This window comes from Anabrus simplex, chromosome 10 (genome assembly GCF_040414725.1).
Source record: "Anabrus simplex isolate iqAnaSimp1 chromosome 10, ASM4041472v1, whole genome shotgun sequence".
NCBI lineage: Eukaryota > Metazoa > Arthropoda > Insecta > Orthoptera > Tettigoniidae > Anabrus > Anabrus simplex.
This window is the reverse complement of record NC_090274.1, coordinates 131,343,781-131,367,643: the sequence shown is the minus strand read 5'-3', so window position 1 is coordinate 131,367,643 and position 23,863 is coordinate 131,343,781. Positions and strand designations below refer to the sequence as shown.

The 23,863-nt window shown below is 39.7% G+C and overlaps 1 protein-coding gene across 1 annotated transcript in view; it reads right to left on the bottom strand.

The window, feature by feature from the left end:
- Positions 1-23,863, bottom strand: part of LOC136882336 (uncharacterized) — a 354,206-nt gene that overhangs the window by 108,778 nt on the left and 221,565 nt on the right. The window contains exon 3 of the mRNA XM_067154927.2: positions 8,246-8,327. Coding sequence (XP_067011028.2) covers positions 8,246-8,327 — 82 coding nt within the window. The remainder of the gene's footprint in view (positions 1-8,245; positions 8,328-23,863) is intronic.

Here is a 23,863-nt window from a genome sequence, read left to right as displayed (position 1 = left end):
GTGAATTGTACACTCCGAATTTTTAGTATCAGGAGACAAACCACGTGGGGGTAATACACCCCCACGAACCCTTAGAGCCAGGGGGCGAGGAGGCTGATGTATAAAAATCATCGAAAGTAGTGTCGAATCCATACTTTTCGGGCTCGCTGAAATGAATAGTGACACTCCGAAATTTTTTAACGTCCAAGTTCTGCCCCCTTCGGGGTGGGGGCGATGGGGGGTAATATATAAAAATAATATAAAATAGTGTCGAGTCCATAGTTTTCTGGGTCGCTGCGATGAATAGTGACACAACAGATTTTAGTATCAGGAGACAAACCACGTGGGGGTAATACACCCCAGGAACCCATAGGGTCAGGCGGGGCGAGGAGGCTGAGATATAAAATTCATCGAAAGTAGTGTCGAATCCATACTTTTCGGGGTCGCTGAGATGAATAGTGACACTCTGGAATTTTTTAAAGTCTCAGATCAGCCCCTTCTTGGTCGGGGGGTTGATGGGAGAGTGATACATAAAAATAATCTAAAATAATTTTCAATCCATAGTTGTCGGCGTCGCTGAGATGAATATTGAGAAATATTTTATAAGTCCAAGTTCATCCCCCTTTGGGGTGGAGGGCGAGGGGGGAGTGATATATAGAATTAATCGAAAATAGTGTCGAATACATGGTTTTAGGAATCGCCGAGGTGAATTGTACACTTCGGATTTTTAGTATGAGGAGACAAACCACTTGGGGGTAGGACACCCCAGGAACGCTTAAGGGCGGGGGTATAGGGGATATACTGTAAAAATCATCGAAAGTAGTGTCGAATGCATACTTTCCGGGGTCGCTGAGACGAATAGCGGCACTCCGGAATTTTTTAAAGTCCGAGTTCAGCCTCCTTCGTGATGAAGGCGATGGGAGAGTGATATATATACAAATAATCGAAAATAGTGTCGAATCCATAGTTGTCGGGGCCGCTGAGATGAATAGTGAGACTCCAGGTATTTTATAAGTCCAAGTCACTGATCTCTATACATGGATCGCTGATGGCAGGTCTCCGCTGCAGGAGAAAGTACGCCAAGTTGAGCGCGCGGTTCGCCATGTTGGCGTACCCAACCTAGAGCTCTCCTTATGGGGAAGCAATGATAATATAGTCAACTTTAAGTCGCAATTAATGGCGCATTGGAATAATTAAAAATATAGAGACATGTTCACTCAAAGCATAAGGACATTGGGATCACTGACACGTCATTCCGAGGTCAGTAAATCTCCGGGATAGCAATAAACATGAGTGTATAGTAACGGCCGACAAATATTAACTTAGATGCTGAATACATGCAATTAGCGATCGGTAACACAATACGAGTGAAAACCAGTTTCTGGAAACATTGCTGTAAATTGTATACATGTATGCCACGAAATTATGCATTCTTAAAATGATGTACCTATAAACATAGCTCACTATACAGGCCTAGATTCGACATATTGTAATCGGTGCTTGATAATGAATTTCTGTTTCCTGTTTCCATGAAATAACGCGCATATTATCAAATTAAAATATCATTGAAGCAAATGTACACATTTATAAAACCAGCAAACATTCAAAACTTGTCAATATATCACATTACCTGCAGCTTAATTAACTATTACAGACCTCTTTAATTAAATTCAGCTAGCAAAGCGATATTGATAGTCATCATCAGAAATATGTAACACCAGTTAAAAGAGTCCCAAATACCACTAATAGTATAATGGGATAGCCCCAAACACCCACCACACTTTCCCTTCTCCCACCACTCCAGTGTCTAAAACCCATAATTATTACCGATGTAAATAAGGTCTAGAATTCCTCCAGACTTCATTTTCTAAGATTGTTATAAGGTCACGTCAATTATTTCATCGAAACCGTCAGTTTAATTATGAGAAATAAAAAAATATAAGTAAATCTTTACTTGCAGTTAATGTTCAGTAAAATTGAAAACAGTTGGCTGTACATCACTTCTGAGGTGTACAATTTGTCCATGTCTATCAAAACAGTCTTCCTCTAAGTGATCCGAGCAGAGAACAGCTGTTTTAGAAGGCTCCCAATTCTCCCGCCTGATACTCCTAATCGATAATCTTAGATGTTCGGGTCTCGAGAAAGGAAACCTACAAAAATTAATTGCCATTTTGCTTCCAGAATATGCGAAATAAGATACAATAAGCCTAAAACTCAAAACACTACCCTAGGAAGATTCTTATGTACAGTATAAAACTCCCCGATGAAATGATTTCTCCTTCTGCTGATCGGTTCTGTTTGTACGTCCATAAGCTGAACACTGCGGTATGTTAATACCCCGTAGAATGTTTCTTCATTCATATTTCAGATAAACACATACATATTTAAATTGAATCTTGTAATCCACAAGTATACTACAAGGCAACGAACCTAAATTCGTAAAATACACTACTATTTACTTTGCAATAACACAGCACAGGACACTCGTGGAACTGCAATCAAGAGGCCTGGCGTCACTGAACTAAGCATAAACAAAGCAAGCGCGCTCCTCGTGGTCTATTGCACCGTGCGCTCGCTGCCATCTTACTACGCCAGTCATCTTCTATTCGGCTTACTGCTACCCAAGCTACCAGCCATCCAGGTATAGAGATCAGTGGTCCAAGTTCATCCCCCTTTGGGGAAATAGTGTCGAAGACATAGTATTCGGGGTCGCCGGGGAGAATTGTACACTTCGAATTTTTAGTATCAGGAGACAAACCACGTGGGTGTAGGACACCCCAGGAACTCTTAGGGGCGGGGGACGAAGGGGCTGAGACATAAAAATAATCGAAAGTAGTGTCGAATCCATACTTTTCGGGGTCGCTGAGATGAATAATGATACTCCGGAATTTTTTTCAAGTTCAGTCCCTTTCGTGAGGGGGGGACGATGGAAGAGTGGTATATAAAAATAATAAAAAATAGTGTCGACTCCATAGTTGTCGGGGTCGCTGAGATGAATATTGAGAAATATTTTATAAGTCCAAGTTCATCCCCCTTTGTGGTGGGGGCGAGGGAATTGAACTTAAAAATAATCGAAAATAGTGTCGCTGAGATGAATACTAACACACCCGATTTTTTTAAAAATCAATGTTTAGCCCCATTTAGGGTGGGGGAGGGGGGAAGTGAGATATAATAATAATCGAATATACTGCCGAGTCCATAGTTTTCCGGGTCGTTGAGATGAATAGTAATATTCCGGATTTTTAAAGTCCTACTTCAGCCCCCTTCGGCATAGGGGGGTGAGAAGCTTAGAAAATAAATTGTCAAAAATGACCGAGATAGTGGACGTGTGTATGTTCCAGTGTGACTTTCAAGTATGACGTACCACCTGGAAAACATACTTTGGGAGTAAGACGCCCCTAGAACCACTAGGGAAGAGGGTGAAATATAATCTGTATTAATGAATGGAAGTCAGTTTGGAGCGATCTATATATACTGTACTACTAAATTAAGGCATTAAAATGAAAACAGACGTGATTTAATGAGACCATTCTAGGCATCTTAGAAACTTTGGTACCAGACAAGCTGATGACTTCGGGATCCTTAGAAAAATCTAAAATTCTCATAATTCTCTGAGGGGGAGGCGCTGGGAGTTTCAAATCTGCTTAAGAACACAGTCGGTGATATTTATCCAGAACGATAACTTATAGGTTTCATGGGCTTAAACGTTTCCTGAAAGTCCTCATTTTTAACCCCCTCCTCCCTATGAAGATGGCGGCACAATCTCCCAGACAAGTTAGAAAATTGAAATTTGGCAAAATTATAGCATTTTTGTACGTTAAATTTGGCTGTATTTCTGGATTTACCTAAATTTTTCACTTTGTACACGTGTAATTGATGGTTTGATTCACTTATAGGAAAGACGGGATCATCAACTTCTACCCGAATATTGGCCCACCCTGTACCCATATGTGAGCCAAATTCTATGTTTGAAGCTGTATGAAAAGTAATTCACTGTGTGAAAATCTTACACAAATTTCACCCTATTCAACGTTTCTGCTCAATCATACCTTTAAATAGATTAGATACGAGGAAATATGAGGCCAGAGGTGTCTTACCGTACAATTCGCTTTTCGATATCATGCACCGTTTAGCAGCAGATATTCTGTAAATGTAGGTGAACAGCATATACTTCCGTATGTCGATCTACGTTTATTCATTGAAGTCGATTTGTAGCGATCTAGAAGAGGGTATGTCTGACATTGTAATTAATACTTTACAAATCAATAGTGAATGTCAGCTGGAGGGCGTCTGCTGTTGTAATCAGTACTCCCCACATCGACTTTAACTGGCAGTAGGAATGGGGACCTCCTCCAACGCCTGTGTACAATTGTAATGTATAATTCCCTTCTCGATTTGACTAGCAGACAGCACGAGAGCGTGCATTTTTCAAAACTCTTTTAGCTGATTCTCTTTATCGTTAGGAATAGGTGCCCCCTTGCAAGGGTGCCACCGATTATAAAAAATTACCCATCAAAATGTGACTGATGTTACGCATAGTGAATTGCGGTAGACAAGTGGACCTGTCATTATCATCACAACTCCTCAACTCGCACTTTAGATTAGAAACAACGTCTGCGTACCTTCCTATGCTGTTTCTCGGATAACGTCAAGAGACATGCAGTTTAAAAAATGTTATTCACTTCATGTACAGTAATTTACTTCGATATCCGTATACAATGTAGAATACCGTAGCGAAGCACGGGTACATTTGCTAGTATATGAACATAACAATGGTAGAAGTGGTCGAGGTATGAATATATTAATGGTAGAGGAGACTGAGATATGAATACAACAGTCGTAGCTGAGGTCGAGAACAATAACAATGCTAGAGGAGGTCAAGATATGAGTATGTTAATGGTAAATGGGACCAAGATATGAATATAACAATGGTAGGGGAGGTCAATATATGAATATATTAATGGTGGAGGAGACCATCTCTGAAAGTATTGGAGATTCCAGGAAATTCCAGTGCGGTCCTAGAATCAATGAAAGGAAAGACCTGCCATTTACCTCCTCGCGGTAGAGAGGGGGCAACGGCTGCGTGGCAATCGGCTTACGAATGCAGGGACCGAGTATCGCCCGGGATAAGGGGACACCCTTTACCAGGTGAGGGGGTAAAGGTAGGGCACTCTTTCGCTCTCGGGGTGCGAAACTGCTCCTACAGAAGAACCAACAAGGTCAGCGGCATACAATGGAGAAGGCAAGAGGAAAACCATTACAGATACTTTTGGATATCCCTTGTTTAGCAGAAATTATGGTAGGCTTTGTAACTGAACAATCCGGAGGGAAAATAATCCCCAGTTTGGAGCCCCGGCTGGGGACATTAGCAAACGCATTGTGAAAGACGACATAAGGCATGTCAAAATAGGAACATGGACCATAAGATCCCTGAACATCTGTGGGAAACTCGAGAATGTAAAAAAGGAGATCGAAGAACATGATATAGACATACTAGGAATAAGCGAAATAAGATGGCGTGAGAGAGAAGACTTTTGGAGTTTAAATATACTCCGCAGAGGAAGGAAGTTACGCAGGTGTAGGCACACGAGTTAAGAGCTATGTGCAATACAATGATAGAAGAGTAGTGGTAAGAATAGAAAATGAACCAATTTACAGGATAATATCATGTCAACGTCCAGTCATGCTGATGAAGAAGTGGACAAGCATATGAACAACTAGAGGAAGTAATGCAAACGGTTAAAGATAAAGACCTCATCATACTTAGACACTAGGATGCTTCTGTAGGCGAAGAGGAATATGGAAATACTGTGGGTAAATACGGACTTGGCAGGAGAAATGAAAGAGGGCAACAACTAGTTGACTTTTGTAAAGAGAAAGGACTAATAATTGTAAACACATGGTTCCAGCAGCCTAAGAGAAGAAGATACACCTGGACTTCACTCGGTGATGGAGCCTGATACAAAATAGATTATATAATGGTAAAAGGAAGATACCACAACCAAGCTAAACAATGTAAAAGTTATCCTGGTGCTGATGTAGCCAGTGACCACAATCTAGAGTTCTGCTAAAATGCGACCTAAGATTAAGAAGAAAGGAAAAAGTGCTACAGGATACTACAAATACGACGTCAAAAAGTTTGGACAAGACAATGCTAAGGAAAGATATACAAAGTTGCCACAGCAGAAAGTTAAAGGAATACCAAGTGGTACAGTAAGTGAGAAATGGATTGCTGTGAAACTGTCAGTCTTAAAAGCTGCTGACCAGGAAATAGGAAAGACAAAGGACCAAGTAAAACAACCATGGATTTCTGAATATGTTTTAGAACTTGTGGAAGAAAGGAAAAAATTTAAAAATTCAAAAAGTTAAGAAGGAATTAAATGCTATAAAGACTCCGAAACATATTCAATAGAGAATCAAAGAAGGGTAAAGAAAAGTATATAATGAGATAATCCAAGGAAGTAGAAGAAAGCTAGAGAAAGGAAATATAGAAACAGTCTATGAACGGATTAGGAAGCAGTTCAAGAAAGTCAATGTCCGAAGTAATAACATATTACACGAAAATGGAAAACTTGTAGTTGAGAGCAAGGAAGTGGGAGAGAGACGGAAACGTTACACAGAAAAATAATATGAAGATCCAACTGAGATAAGAAATCTCGAAAACGAAGAAAATGTAACAAACGATCAGTTGGAACCCTCATTAACAAAAGAAGAACATTCAAAGGCTGTGAAAGGACTGAAGAACAATAAAGCACCAGGAAGCGACGAAATGACTGGAGGAATGATAAAAGGATTGGATGATGAAACATATAGTTATATTTTCAAATGAATCAAAGAAATATATGAAACTGGAGAAATACCGGAAGATTTTAAAAAGTGAATGCTACTCTGAAATGTGAAAAACACCGTAACTTGAGCTTGTTATCAGACATGTCAAAAATATTAACAAGAATAGTATACAACCGAATAAATAACAAAATTTAACAGAATTTAAATGAAGATCAGTTTGGATTTAGACGGAACAGTGAAACAAGGGTGGTTATTTTAATGTTAAGACGGATTGTAGATAAAATTCTCGACGTAAAAAGAATGCTGTTTGTTGCATTTGTGGACTTGGAGAAAGGCTTCGATAATGTAAATTGGAATGTGTTGATGAAAATTGTGACTAATGTTTGTCTAGATTTCAGAGACAGACATGAATTGAACAAAAATCAAAGAGGCATTATAAATATAAATGGTGATGTACAAGAGGCATGCATATAGAGAGCAGTACGCCAAAGACTCAATTTACCACATGTGCTGTTCAACTTGTATATTGAGGAGGGAATCAAGGAATGTAAACAGGCTATGGAAGGAACTACGATCAATGGAGCAGAAATGAAAATGATAAGACTTGCTGACAACATAGCTATTATTGAATAGAATGAAGAAAATCTTCGGAATGAATAAGATCACGCGAGAAAAGTACAACATGAAAATTAATACATTAATTCACCCACCAGCAAATTATAACTGACATTAGGGTTAACGATGTATAGGGTTAAGGATGTACCACTGAAACAAGTTAATATGTTCACCTTTTTAGGAAGAAAGAACACACCAGGTGGCAAAAGTTCAATAACATAAAACGCAAAATTGGGCAGCAAAGTAGCCTTCAGCAACAAACGGGTGCTCCTTCTATCAAGCAACTTAAATGCAGAAACCAAAAAAGCATTTTGAAATGCTACGTCTAGAGTGTAGCACTGTACGTCTCAGAACCTTACACTTGGCACATGCAACAAGAGAAGACTAGAAGCATTTGAAATGTGGTGTTGGAGGAGACGTGGGAGACAAGGCTGACTAATGAAGAAATTCCCAGAAGAGTTTGTGAAAAAGGGCCCTATTGAAAACAATAACGAAGAGAAGAGACCAGTTAATAGCAAATATGTAGAGGCACACGATTTTATAATCAATGTTATGGAAGGAATGGTACAAGGCAAAAGAGGCAGAGGAAGACCCAGATTACAATACATGACAAAGATTCGAGGAGATATAGGAGCAGGATCATATGAAGAAATGAAGAGACTATGAGCGAACAGAGAGGAGTGGACAAGATAAATTGCTGCCAACCATAGGAAGGTGAAGTGAGAGTTAATTAGACTTTGGTTGATACAGTTTTGGCGACATGGGCAGTTCAGAAGGGGTTTGCATGATATTATGGAGATGGACTGTTAAGTCATGTGTTACCACACGATCCATGTAAGTACAGAAAGCCAATCAATCTTACCTCTCCCCCGATACATTCCATATGCCATTGTTGTGGATAGCAGACCGACGATCATCCCTAGTACCATCGTCATCATGAAGACCTGTAACAAGAATGATGACAATGTTAGTGATCATAGCGAAGAGGCCTGACAAAATACATCGACATGTTAGCATCTTGCTTTATTAACGTGAATTGTTCAGCACAAGCAAGTTTTATTTTAGTTTGGGTGAACAGCCAATTGAATGATTGAACTAGGCACGCATAACAGATGACGAGCAACTGGAGAAAGTGTGGTCATTGTGAAATATTTGTTTACATTACAAAATGATGGAGATGAAGGAAAATTTCTGCGGCACCTGTAACTCCCGCCACCCCTATTTTGAGATATTCTATTCACGGTTATTGAAGATGGCCTCTAAGATATGGCAATCACATTCTATGGAACCGTGCTTGAAACTTGCTGTCCTGGATCTCTTTTGTATTTTATTATCTACATATTTAAAACACTAGGCTAAGCCGATTGACATCGTAAACGTCTTGGCCTGTAGATATAGAGAGTGTCCTCGAGATACTGGCGAGCGCATTGGCCAATCAGAATGCTACATTTTCTTCAATAATTTAAAAATATATCTTCGTAAACGGGAGTACGACAAGGGAATGGCCTCTCACCGTTGTTGCCTGTGGTTGGGGCGTAGAATAACACCCACGGTATCCCCTGCCTGTCATAAGGGGCCCAAGGAGCTCTCAACTAGGAGGCGTGTGTTAACGACCACGGGTCCCTCAGCTCAGTCCTGGTATTGTTTTCACTTTCTTGTGCCAGGCTCCTCACTTTCATCTATCCTATCCAACCTCCCTTGGTCAACTCTTGTTATTTTCCGACCCCGATATTATTAGAGCACTCGATGACTATGGAGTCTTTAATTTTCACGCCCTTCATGGCCATTGTCTTTCTTTGGCCGATACCTTCATTTTTCGAAATCTCTGACCCTTCATATTGAACTCATAATTCTACTATGGAGAAATAATTGTAGATATTAATTTCAGCCACAAATAACTTTTTTGAGAGTAGCCATGTTTTATTTCGAGAGTCTTGCTCCCCCGTGGGAACAGAACTCACCGTGCCGAGCGAGCCACCCTCTTGTGAAATGCCGGGACGCTTCGGTTGATATCGCGTACTGACTAATTTAGCAATTTTGAAAAATCCTTCACAACGAGAGATTTTGGCGACATGGTTAATCCAGGAATAAAGGATCGAAATTATTAATAAACATTACACGAGGACAGAATCCACAGGGTGAATTTAAATGTAATTAAGCCTGGAGGAAAGTTGGCATCCTACTCGCGAATTTGCGACACGTGCCGAGGTCATCTCTGAAGAAAGACTGTGAAATTACATGTCAGAATTAAGTTTATTATGCCCGTTGCAAGTATGGAAAAAATATAAAATTAACACCATAATAAATTATAATTCAGTCTGAATGTGTGGAATAAATTTCAAGAAAATTGGTCCAGTGGATGTGGAATTAGGGTATTGCACCTCCAGGCTTCATGGTGAGGGTAGCGTCACCTCAGAGGGTGTAAAGAAATCCCCTTCACCTACATTTACACATTCTATCTGAAATCTGGGCGGTGGAACCCACGTCGCTCGTCTACACAAAAGTGCGGGATTTGTGTCTTAAAATTAATTTTTGCTGTCTATTCATGGAGATGGTTTAAGTAGAGTATTTGACTGAAGGCGATAGAAATTTTTCTGAGCTTCTGCCGACGAAAACTGAAGGCATAGATATCTGCTTAAAATACATAGCTGATTTCATCTTATTACATTGTGCGTGTTTGATATTGTCAAAGGGAGTTTGGAGACTAGTCAGAGGTCTGATTTCGTTATCTTTGGAACACCTGTTATTATTAAGGTGAGCAAGAACTGAGTCCTGTGAGACAGTCGCAGTCGACTGCAGAGAGGGAAGTTCGTTACACGAGTAAAGTGAGGAACGTGCGTCATTTGTGTTGTTAATCAATAGCGAGTGTAAAATGTGTGTATTTTTAAGTAATCTATAAGAAGATTATGTATCCTGTAGACATGAGTTGCTAAATCCGAGGTCAGCTGGCTAAATGTAGCCGGAATCTCCAAGATGAGTACTTGTTACAGGTCTGCTTATAATTTTTATTAATGTTGTAGATAGAATTTTTTCGTCCCACTAAAATTTTCAGTGCGTGTGTCGAATTAATATTTAATAATGATCAGGTGAAAGTGTTATATTTCTGGTCGTCGTGTGGAATTCTTCAGGGCAGTAAAAATCCCGTTCAGAAACTGTAAATGTGAAGTTTAAATAATATGTTAAAATTCCTTGAGATAGTGTTCAAACTGAGTAAAGTCAGGAAGTTGGTAAAGATAACGTAGTCGTGGTGAATGCCATAATTTCGAATATCGTATGAGTTAAGAAAATTTTAGTCGAAATAATAATAATAATAATAATAATAATAATAATAATAATAATAATAATAATAATAATCACAGCAGGATAAAATTTTTCTATGTTAAATCATGTAGTTAACAGTAGTGTCGAATAGATTTGCGTTCGTTTCGAAATCCAGTGAAGTCTGATAAAGTTATATTTATTCGTGGGAAGTTAATTTTTGTAACACCGTGTATGTTGGTGATATGGGAAATCACGGTGTGTTATTGTGTTCTTGAGGTCCGAAAGTTGTAAAAACAATCAATGAGAAGATTCTTATAAAACTGTTCATCATGGGAGTATTGAGGTTTGAAAGGTTTTGAATCAGGAAGAAATGGATTTGTCGGAATGATATGTTGAGGGAATAGTTGTGTAGATGTTGAAGGCATAGGAAGCCTGTATTTCATGAGTAATGCCGCCGTGATGATAGGCGATGAAGATGAAATTTTGAGACAGGATATATTTGTCGATGGCGAAGAATTGTTGAGACAGGCTGTATATTAAATGTTATATTTCTGAGGCAGGCTGTATTGAGATTCCGTTAGCAATCCGGATCAGCTAACCGGTTGAATGATTGCCAAAGTCGAAGTGAGTGGTTTGTGATGCACATTATGATTTCAAGTCAAGAACTCCCCGTGAAAAACAATTTCTGTAAAAGATTGTAGCTCTTGGCAATTAAGTCCAAATGACGATTTATGTAAAGTCAGCATAATGAATATTATAGTAGGTGACCGGAAGGTTAGAAGAGCATTCTGAACATACGGTTGGTGTTATTTGACTGCTGTAACAAATCTCCATTCAGTATATTTCTTATATTACGAGTCAAGATTATCATTAAATCGGAAATATTGTGGGATGAGATATTGGACGTTATTAAAGTGATAGTTTGGCTGTGTAGATTCATTGAATTTTGCTTCACTGGATATTTAGTGGATATGAATGTTAGGAATAGTGAGGTGGTAGGCGATTTTTTTGGGCCTCACCCTAGAATTATAGTGTGGATTTTTGCGATGGTGATGATTACTGTTTTGACGATATGCACGTAATCTTAGATGTGTGCTGAATTTATTATTATTATTTTCCAAACTTCACTGTGTATGTTGAGATCGTGTTTGAGTTGTGGACTGAGTAGCCGCGCGTTATTTATTTTCAATTCCACGTTTTATTGACGAGATAGGGACTTGGTTGCATTTCCAGACTTGCGTTCATTTTGCGGTAAGATTCGTTTCATTGTGTGCTATAGTTTCGACAAGGTTTCCAGCTAAATAACAGAGTGTGTTTGAAGTTATGATTTCGCCTGACATTTTAGAAGATGAGTAGACGTCCCAGTTTCCGCTCGAACGATAGATTTAGGACGTTACGCGTATCATAGGAGTATACTGATGAGTAAACGTCCCCATTTTTACGCTCAAGGATAGGTTTAGGGTGCTGTGTGTGTATATAGATGTTATTGTTAGGGTCTGTGGACACTATGTACGCTCGACGATAGATTTAGGGTGTCGTCTGTATACAGTCAAGTCTTCGGTTAGGCGTTTTTGCGAAGTGACTTGAACGATGGAAGTGTCTGCAGTAGTGTATGCAATGCGAAGAGTGTTAGCAAAGTAATATTGAGGCCATATTTCGGCACAACCCTTACCAGCTGGAAGGTGTTTACATAAGATTATGAAACCACTAGTGGCATAAACGTGAGGGTTGTCCAGCATTGGATACTGAGCTAACGATGACTGATTATTTACTGCTGTTTGCCACGAGCGTTTGAGTTCATTGGACTTTAGTATTTTAATTTTAGTTCTTGGTTTAATTGTTTTGTCGTTCAGACGTCCGATTGGTTTGATAGTGTGCGTGTTGACCCTTAGCTTATTTATGTGAGACTTGAATTAGGAATGCGGTTTCGATTCGTCAGCTGGGAATAGATTTTATTTTCAATTTTCGTTCTGTCATTTTTATAATATTTGACTGTGGTTTATCAGTAACTTGTAGTTAGTTTATTGGGACAAACATAAGTAGATGGATCTGTAATGGTAGGCATCAGTTGTAAATTGGAAAGATTTCCTTAGATTGTTTTTGGTATTTTTTATTTCATTTTTATCATGTGGACTTGTAAGTTGTAACATAACCGTTTACAACCTGAAAGTTGGATTTATAAGAATATGTTTCAAGTGATTTACCACTTTTTCTTTAACTTCAGTGTTTGGCATTTCTTCTAAATGCATGATGAATAAGTGTTTCCTGCATTTCGCAGTTTTGTTCCTTCGGAACAACGTAACGTAAGATCCTCTCGGATCGAGTTGTTGTTGGTTCCTTCTGAACAGCTGCTGGGTGATGCATGTTTCAGCATCGGGATTATTCCATAACTTAAGGGTGTCACGACATGACAATACATGGTGGAATTTTATTTTTAATTATGACTGCTGCTGTTAACTTGCAGTGAACACCATGTTTTCCAGTAGTATTTTGCAACCTATCCAAAGCAACTGATAGTCAGTTTGGTTCGATTAAGGGTCCATTAGGCGGGTGTTCCCATATCCGACAGATATTTGACTGGTGGATAACCTTCATTAAATGCAAATCTGGAATTCTACTTGTTGAAGGTCAGATTTTCCACGGATCGTGTGGATTAATTCTCAGTTAACGTTTGGATCGATTTTCAGGTTTTATTTTCGTTTTTCGAGTTTTCACTGTTCACTAATTTGTGAAATTTTCTAATTTCCTCCGAAGAAAGTTCTTCGATGAATGTAACAGATAAAACTCACGCAATGCAATGTGACTGCGTTGAAACGTTGAATAATTATTCTTTTATGAATGTTTTTATAACATAATTTTTTTGCATTTTGACAATTCAATAAAAGTTAGTAAGCACATATTTGCTCCTCATTTCAAGTAGTTAGGCTCTCCTCTGAACCCCATCGTTTGGTCAAGATTGTGACCGAAAACTCCCCGCTACGACCCCAAGATTTAAGAGTTCGATATTGCTCTACTGCAGCAGCTGTGGCCGACCAACGATGGAATGGTAAGATCAAGGGTTCAATAGGTTTTTCTCTCTGATTACTGTTCATAGATAATGGTTGCCTAGTTGTTCTTCATCTTAAAACAATAATAACCACCACCACCACTATCATGGTTGTTGATATTGTTATTATTTAATTGCGCGCTTGAGAAACTAGTTCGAGAATGGAACAAAAACATAAAAAGTGGAATTACACTGGGTTGCAAAAACCACCTTAAAATTAATTGTGTTGCCTTTCGAGATGATATGGCCTTGTTTGCTGAAACAACGAAAGAAGCAAGCGAGTAAATTCTTGAACCAGAGAAACAAGCAGCTGAAATAGGTCTTCTTCGAAAGCATGACAAACAACAAACAGCCACATATATACCTCAAAGTTCAAGGACAAAAGATTGAAATACTAAAAGAATTCAAATGTACCGGAGAATGGGTTAGTTGGAAAACAAAGCACAATAAACTTGAACTGGCCTCCCAACTAACAAGAAGTCCCCTTCATGGGTTAAACATTATAAGACAGTGATCAAGCACTGAACATGAATTTCAATGGCCAGATGGAGAAACTCGAATTAAAAGAAAGGAAGATTTTAAGAAAGATCACAGGACCACAATTTGAGGATAAAAAGATAATGTACATCAAGAATAAACACTCTACAAGAAATTGGAAAGCTCTCAGATACTATGGGTAAAAGAAGGATAACTTCTTACGGTCATCTTCTGAGAGAACTCTAATACATTAACCAAACACATCTTTGACTTCTTTCGTAACCGCAAAACAAACCGCAACGAGAAACTGAAAACGACCTAGTAGATTTAAAAATTAGAGAAAATTCATTATTCGATCAAACAGTTAAAGTTATAACTACAGAAGAAAATATAAGGTTTCAAGATAAGTCTACATTAAAATCCAGACCTACTTTCTCGGAACGAAGATCAGAAATAATGAGGGAATACTGGCACTAAGAAATAATCACACACAGAAAAATGATTAATTCAACGTACCCCAAAGAGGATGAAACGAAAAGGCACGCACATCTCGCAGGATTGCTCATCACATTCAACTACTGCAGTGCATGTGGGCGAAATACTAATGAAATGTTTCGAGTGGAAACAGCACTTTTTGACAGAGACTCCTCAAAGGAAGAGTGAATGAGCTCAGAGAGGTTGCTCAAGAAAGCTTAGTCACTGGATAACTCAGGAGATATTACACCTGATTGATGAATGATGAAAGAATAAGAATGCAAAATTTGAGGAGGCGATTAAAGAATGAAGTAGATAGAAAGTGCTGGATTCTTAAGGAAGAATTGTTGAAAGAGAAGTGCGAGGATGTTGAAGGTTGTATGGTCCTAGAAGTATGATCAAGGAAATATTTGTGAATGGAAAAGTCGGTGCATGAATGTTAAGAGCTTAGATGGAAAAGTGCTCCTAGGTAAGGAAGACAAAGCAGAAGATGGCAGTAAGGCCCCATTCACAATGCAAACGTAACCGTAAACTTAACGACGTAACGTAACCGTAAAATTAACGTAAAATTTGTGGCATTCACAATGGAGGAACGTAACATTAACGTAAAGAGTACACGGCAGCCATTCAAAACAATGCCATGTTATTTAGCACGGAAGTCGGGTTTTGGGCTATCTCGCAGTTTTATATTTCAGTACCGGTACCTCGATGGAATCAAACGACGTGGTAGCGGAATTCCTATTACTTCAAACATCTATTGCTTTGCTCCTGGGAGCTGTGTAGGACTACCTGGAAAGGCGATCTAAAAATCAATGCAGAAAATGGGTTCATCCCTTGAATCAAAGAAGGTTATCTCAGTGCGATTTCGGTAATCTACTGTAAGAAATGACCCTCATCAGTTCGTTTTGGACATGCGGATGAAACCTGAACTGTTTGCCTTTCTTACGATTTGCTTCCCCTTTTGTAATAAAAATAAATGTAAAAGGTCTCCTGTACCGACATCTATGACCCTACCTATCACACCCCGATGAGATGTGTTTGGATGATAACCTTTTTCGTAAACTAGTAGTCCGTCATAACGTTAAAAAATAAACATGGACACGGTTTTATTTGTGGCAAGGATTGTCTATCGCCCGTTCGCCAGCGCTGCGAGCTTGTCTCCCGCCATTTACCGTCAGATTTCATTGCTACAGGATATTTATTTTCACCTATTATTTTTCGGTACAGCGTCTTTGTAATACTTTTTTTCCTTTTCTCATACATACACATAGATTATTTTGAAAGAGAATTACAAGTGTTTTGTCGAAAGAAGTCATTATATCGTGCACAAAACACAACGTTTACCTCTGCTCTGATTGGCTGGATCTTAAAGTTAACGTAAAATTAACCTCAAGAGCTTGGAGTTTGCAATCCCTTAATTTTACGGACTGGCAGTTAAGCTTACGTCGGCGCATTGTGAATGGTTCCATTAGGTAAAATGGCGGCTAACTTCTAAGTTAGCGTTAATTTTAAGTTTACGTTACGTTACGTTTGCATTGTGAATGGGGCTTAACATGTCCAACAGTTGTATCAATGTGAAGACGTAGATGGTTCCCGTCGTGTGTGGTGCACGCTGACAGCCCTTTTGAGATCTGGAACCGTCGATCTCACCCTCCCTTCCAAAATGCTAGTGAACATTTTGCTTAGATTACTGATCAGTTTCTGTCCCTACTGGATGTGTGTGAGAGAACTCTGGAACTTCACGTCCTGTGATCTCAAATGCTCTCTCAGTCTGTTCAAAGTAAAAATAGTCACAGTTTTTAAAGGTGAGCTCATTCTGTTTGAACTTATCTAAAGTGGTTTGACAAAACGGACAATGGATACAGTCAAAATCGTTCATAACGACATCGCTTTTAACAACATTTCGTGTAAAATGGCGTATTTTATGTTCAAACTCAGGTGTTCGGTAGATTGCAGATTTCAAAATAATCTGACGTAATCTGATGTTAAAATAGCTGAATAAAAGAACTTTTTTCTCAGTAGCGACTGAATGTAGGAAGATAATTTCTAATATGATGTTAAGTCATCTTTTTCATCGGCTGATATAGAATAGCTGTAAAATATTTGCTAAGGAAAAGTTATGATTTTTTAAGAATATTCCCAATTTAAATTTTTTCTGCAGATATTTCATTATAAAAATTAACTCTCCAAGGAATATCAAGCGAGGTAGATCCATACTTCCACGACAATATCACGAACATTTGGTAAATATTTCATGGAAATGCACTCAGTAGTTTCTGAGAAAAGCGAGCATGTTTCGGAAGAAGTTATTTTGAGTGAATCGCACTTGGAAGTGAAAGTTTCGGTAAAGCTTTAAAATCCTCCGCCAAAACAACACATTTCAGCTAAAACAGGGTGACCAACCAATAAAACACGTCATACCACAGCCTTTTAGAATGAATAGTCCCTGATATATGCATAAATCAGCGATACATTGCACAAAACGTGTCTTAAAAGACAAGTGCGCCAATATATTAAATAGTAAATAACTCCGCCATTGGCGGTCCCAAGCCCGGGGCCTCATCTCGCTCCGGATGGTACCACCCTGCCTAGGATTACTAGGTGAAACCTTGTCAACGGTCTCAAATGCGGGAGAGGAATCCGATTCCCAGCGGCGGAGAGAGCGAAGAGCCTAGGGAGTACACCACGAATTAAAAATCAAATCCTAATCCAAAAGTGGCTATTCCAAAATTAGCGGCCTATGGTGAGCGTCTGTCTCCATGTTAAAGGACGGCTGTGAATAATTCTCCGGGGTTAACAACCTCGGTTGTAAGAAAAGGTGACTCTAGAAGTCACCCCCAGAATTCAAAAAATTATCAGTCATGGAAAAATGTGATGTGAAACTAATTACCCCATGTGGTCAATCCACCGCACATACCGTAAGTGCGCAAGCAGACATTCGGGTTCTGGGAAATCTGCAACATCACGCAAAGACGAATTGGAACGTCTTGGAAGCTCAAACAAAATAAAATACAGGAAAGCAAACTACTTAGGCACTTTTAAAGCAAATTCGCTTTTGAAAGTGGGGAAACTTAACACACTAACAGACACATTAAATTAACATAGAATCATCAGAACGGCTGTGCAAGAGATCAGGTTTTTGGACGAAGACAGCTTTGAATCGGGAGGATTCAGGATACTTAAGGGGAAGACGGAGAAAGGAGTAAAGAAAAATCTTCCCCATCTTGGGACAGGTTTCGCAATCGACAAGAAAGTATTAGACTCCAATATGAGCTTTGAGTCCGCATCTGAAAGGCTATCCACACTCACGTTTAAGTCGACAAAGTGAATGTTCACGCCCCTATAAACACTGAAAACAAAAAGAATAAAGAGAAGGTGGAACTATTCTGGGATAAACTAGATGACACGATCCAGAAGATACCCTAGAAACATAACGTCATCATTCTAGGTGGTTTTAATGCCCAAGTGGTGAGAGAGAAAAGGTTCAGGCATATAATGTGGTGTTACTCAGCACATAACAGGATGAACCAAAATGGCGCCAGGCTCATCGAATTATGACAGGCGCAAAATTTGGTCCTGAAGTCAACTAGCTTTAAGAAATTGCAAAGAAAGCAGAAGACATAGATAACACCTGACCCTCTTTAGGGGAGAATTCCAGTTAGATCATATTTCGATAAAGCGGAACTTTCATGAAGAAATCCAAAATGTCACGTTTCTCAGAGGGCCCAACCTCTACTCGGACCACTATCTATCTATCTATCTATCTAGAGTGAAACTAAAGGTCATCCCCAGGAGTAACTTTCTAAACCTTGCATGAACGAGATATGATCCTGAAAAAATAAAGGAGAATAAGGAGGAACGGGGAAAGTTAACCAGCTTCCCAGGAGGGGTCAGGACTGAAAGCAGATGGAGAAGAGTCTTATAACCAAGGCAGAGAAGCCTGCGCCTGTTACCAGGACGAAGAAGCACAGGTGGTGGAACGAAGAGTGTGATAGACTACTTGATCTGAGGAAGAAGGCATGGCATATCTGGAAAACCACAAAGGACGGGAGTGCCTGGAAACGCTTTGTGGAAACTAGGAAGATGGTGTCCAAGGGGATCAAGAAAGTTAAGATGAAACAAGGAGACCAGCTACTGAGGAAGAAAAATGATGACTGCTAAGAACAACATGAGAAACTATTATCGGATCTTTAGGCAGAAGCTAAACAGATATGACCTCCAACTCTCGAACCTCAGGACAAAAGGGGAACACGGCACATAGTAATAGGGGCAACTGTAAGATACTAGCAGAATATTTCAAGGAACTTTCAAATTTCGAAGAACCACTCCAAATGATGGTGTTCGATGGTGGACCGAAGTCATACCCCAACTCTGACTCTAAACCCCCATCTATAAGTGAGATCCAGGCAATACTAGTCCCAAACTAATACGGAAAATTTCAAGTCATCTGGGGGAAAATCAGATAAATTATGGAGGAAAAATGCAATTGTCTCACTCCAAACTTTTTTGAAGAGATATGGAAGAATGAGGTTATTTCAGAGGAATGAAAAATGGCCCTGATACACCCTCTTCGCAAAAAAAGGTTTGAAATTGGATCCCAGCAACTACAGAGGGATTTTACTGGTGGATACGATCTACAAGATATTGTCCAGAGCATTACTACAAAGAGCAGAACCTCCGTTGGATTGCCAAATTGTGGATTATCAAGCAGGGTTTACGAAAGGAAGATCTTGCCCGGAAGAGATCATAAACCTGAGAAACATGTTAGCTTACCAGAAACAGAGGGCGAAACCGTATATACTGACTTTTGTAGCGTTCCGAAAAGCTTACGATTCCATAGACAGAGAGTCGTGCACAATAATTTGGAGGAGATTGGCTTGGAAGGGAAAACTTTAAACATCATCAAGGAGACGCTCACGAATACGTCCTCGAAAGTCAGGTTCATGAGCGAACAATCAGAACATTTGGAGGTCAGAACAGGGGTCCGGCAAGGGGTTGGTCTCTCCCCCCCTGCACTTGAAAAAGTTGTGAGGGAATAGAATGCAAGAACGAGAGGGGAAATAAGACTTGGAACAAAAAACAAAGGAATCACGATTAAGTGTTTGGCATTTGCTGACGACTTGGCGCTGCTCACAGAAATGTGGGAGGAAGCAAAAGAACAAATCGCCGAATTACAAGAGTAGGCGGGGAAGATAGAACTTAATATTTACTTCGAAAAGAAGAAGATCATGAGGACACTCCTAAGAGAGTTAAAGTAGGAGCTCAAAAACAGAGGTGGTGAAGAGTTCCAAGTATCTACAGGAATGGACTGAATGGAACAACCTTGAAGGGAAAGCAATGGAAGCGAGAAGGGCCAAAATGGAACTAGCTTTTCAGAAAACCAAAAACACGTGCAATAAGAAAGCCCTCTCTTGGAACACCAAACTAAGGCATTATAACACAGTAATGAAGCCGGAAGCACTTTATGCAGCAGAGACACTAGTCATGGGGAGAAAAGGGTAAATGGAGGGACTGGAAATCAAGGAAGGAAAAATATGAGGAAAATAATGGGTGCCAAATTCCTAAATATCAAACAAGTTTTCTATAGAAACGAAGCCCTCTACATGAAGTCGGAGAGACTCTCGGATTGATTTCTATGTACACGTATTCCGAATGAATCCTGGCAGATTAATTAAACAGATCTCTGACTTCTTTTTACAAAAAGAAGGCTGAACCCAATTAGTTTCAGGAAGTGGAGAAGGATCTGAGAGATCTTAAGATTTCCGAAGTCGTGTTGAAGAATGGTACAGCCAAGGCCGAGACCGAAGACAAAACTAAGAATTTCCAAGTTAAGATCAACACCGGAAAACCGATTCAGATATCAGAGGAGGAAAGAAGTAGATCAGATAGAATGACGAACTATTGGGAGAAGAAAATGAGCACAATTATCTAAGAAGTGATTGATCTGACGTACTCCAAATATGGCTGATTCGAAGTGAAGAAAAAATAGTAAATATTCGGGTATTTGATTGGAACAAATTTCACATTAAACAGAATGATTCAGACGTTAACACAATGTAAAAAAAAATGAAAATGTCAAAATTTGCCGATTTGGACTTTTACGACTTTCCTTAAATAGTCAAAGCAATCATCGTTGTGAAGCTGTTGCAAAAGAACGGGGAAGTCTTTAATATTGAAGAAAAGTCACACATAATATGGCGATTACAAAACGGGGAGACGAACGTGAAGGAAGGAATTGGCTGTATCACACTCAACGGGTCCTAAAATTTGGTCGTTTTTGAGTCAGCAAGAAGTGAGGATGTGCTGAGTTGAGGGCGGAGCAATGGACAACACGCTGGAACAATAAGGATGGCAATTGGTAGCTGGCACTGTGAAAGGAGAGAAGAGTGAAGCTAAAGGGGGATGTTGGCTGCTCTATTGGTGGCGGTGCTCTTGATAATAGGAGTAGTGGAAGTTAATCCTGGTAAAGATCCAGTGGGTTCCATTGGATGAGAAGAGTTCGAAGCGATAAGAAAGATGATAAGAGAGGCATGTCAGACGGAACAAATCAGAGAAATGTTTCAAGAGTTATCTAAGGAATTTAAGGACCTAAAATTGAGTGATGTGAGGAAGTTAATGGAGGAGGAAGGGAAGATGAGCTGGATCTGTTGAAGCAGAAGGTGAGAAGTTTGGAGCAAGAACTGAGAGAGACGAAGAGATTAGTAGAGAGGGGTGAGCAAGAAAGTGTGAGGAAGAATATTTTCATATATGATGAGCAAGAAGAGAGAAAAGAGACTAAAGTGGAACTAGTGTGTAAAGTGGTGGAAGTGGTTCAGAATAGGATGAAGATCAACTTTAGTGAAGTTGATACAGACGATGTGCACCGTGTGGGGAAAGTTAAGGGAAGTAGGCCCATCAGAGTGAAATTAATGTCTACATTGATGGCGGCCATTGTGACAAGGAATGCGAGTAATTTAAAAGGCGAGAAAGTGTGGATAAGAAGGGAGATGAGCAGGGAAGCCATCGAGGAGAACAGAATCTTAAACAGGCATTTAAGGTAGGCAAAAAAGCAAGGCTTTAAAACATATATTAGAGGGCAGCAGCCGCTTGCTGGGGACGGCAGATGGACACGTATGTGCGTGGTAGGTCGGCTAAAGAAATTATATGAAGAACATCAACAGCAGCAGCAGAAGGAGACCCTGACGGCAGAGGGAGAAGTGACGAAGGGCACAAGGAGAAGTAGCAGTGACTAGGAAAGTCATATAACGAAAGTGAGCGAAGTCTTCAGCACACCAAGATCGGAAAGTGTAGAACTGCTGAATAGCAGTGCCAGCAACCAACACAACGCAGAGGTGAAATATGTCACGAATGGTGCAGAGTGAAGGGAAAGGGGTGAGTGAAAGTGATAGGTGACAGGTTACTGATTCAACCTCATCGGGTAAAAGGAACACAGAAAGTAAAATGGAGAGGATACAGGCGCTGAATAAGGAAAGATTAATAAGTTTGAAATATTTATGGGGAGGGAAAAGTCGCAGGTACGGAGAAAGGGAAGGAGGAAGAGGAGAAGAAAGAAAAGGAAGAAGAGAGAGATGGAGAAGTCTTGCAAGGAAGAGTGACAAGAAGTAGGGGTGGAAGTGGAGAATCACAGAAGCAGAGAGGGGAGGTGGAGGGTATAAATAACTAGATATGAAGTTAGGGCTGTGGAATATTGAGGGGTTGATGGGGAAGCTAGGGAACAAAGAAAATGAGGAATTAGTAAAGGAGTTTGAGATAATTGTCTTAGTGGAGACGTGGTTAGAGAAAGGGGTAGAAATTGAATGGGACGGGTATAGATTAGTCAACGTGATAAGGAAAATATGGGGAGGATGTGAAGACACCCTGGTGGGATAGCAGTTTTAATAAAAATGAGATAGCAGGGAAGGTAGAGAGGATACAGAGTGAGGTAGAGGGGGTGGTGTGGTTTAGATTAAAACGGGAAGTGACGCAAAGGAGGCAATTTGTTTGGCTCTATTATACAAACATCGTAAGGTTTCAGTTTATGTGAATACATTTTTTTGAAGAACTGATTGAAGAAATAAACAAAGGGGGTTGTATGTGGAAGATGGAATGAGTTTAATGGGGGACTGGAATGCAAGAGTGAGCAATAGAGTACCAGATTACGGGAGAGATGATACCGAAGTAAGATGGTATAGAAGAAGGAGTAAAGACAAAGGTATAAATAGTTATGGAGTAAGGTTGTTAGAGCTATGTGCTAAAGAAAATTTATATATTTTAAACGGGTGGATGAGGGGAGATAGTGAGGGAGAATTGACGTACATCACATCGAATGGAGGGAATTTAGTGGATATAGGAGTAAGCACTGAAGCAGCGTTAAGTAGAATGATAAGCTTTGAGGTGGCAGAATGTGGGACAACAGAACACATGCCCATTAAGGTAAAACTAAGAGGTAACGATGATGAAGTGAGGAGAGGGTAGGATAAAGGATGACGTATAAGGAGGCTTGGAAGTATATCTGGAATGATACTACGATTGAGAAAATGAGATTAAAATTAAAAGAGAGGGGAGATAGTTTAAAGGTAGAAATTAAAAGGGCGCTGGAAGGAAATGATATGGATAAGGTTATAAAATTAATAGAACTCCAAGTGTGGAAGGTGGGAAAGAAAGTGAAGATGAGAGAAGAGACAGAAACAGAGTCATGGGGTGGTTTGATGAAGACTGTACGAGGAAAGGATAGGTTGTAATGACAGCTCTAGCAGAGTTTAAGAAGGGAGGGAAACAAGAAAAGGGGGAGGAATATTGCGAATTAAGAAGAGATTACAAGAAGTTACTGAACGAGAAAAAAGTTGGAAAGAGGTGGAAGCTGAAAGAATAAACGGATATTGCAGAGAGAAGAGATTTGAGATGATTTGAGAAGCGATAAATAAGATAACGAGGCCAACGGGGAAGGAAATAAATATAGGGGAAAATAAGTGGGTAGGATATTTTAGAGGTATTTTGGGTGGGAGGGGACACTAGCATGGAGAAATGGATAAGACTTACATGGTAAGAGAATTACAAGCAGGAGAACAGATACTAGAAGAGGAGATAACAAGACAGGAAGTAATTAGGATGTTAATTAAAGCAAGAACTAACGCAGCAGGTGGTGCGAACGGTATTACAAACAGGGTATGGAAGGAAGGGGGGGCAAATGAACCGATGCTGATAGTGATGCTTAAAATTTTAACAGGGTGTTGGAAACGGCGA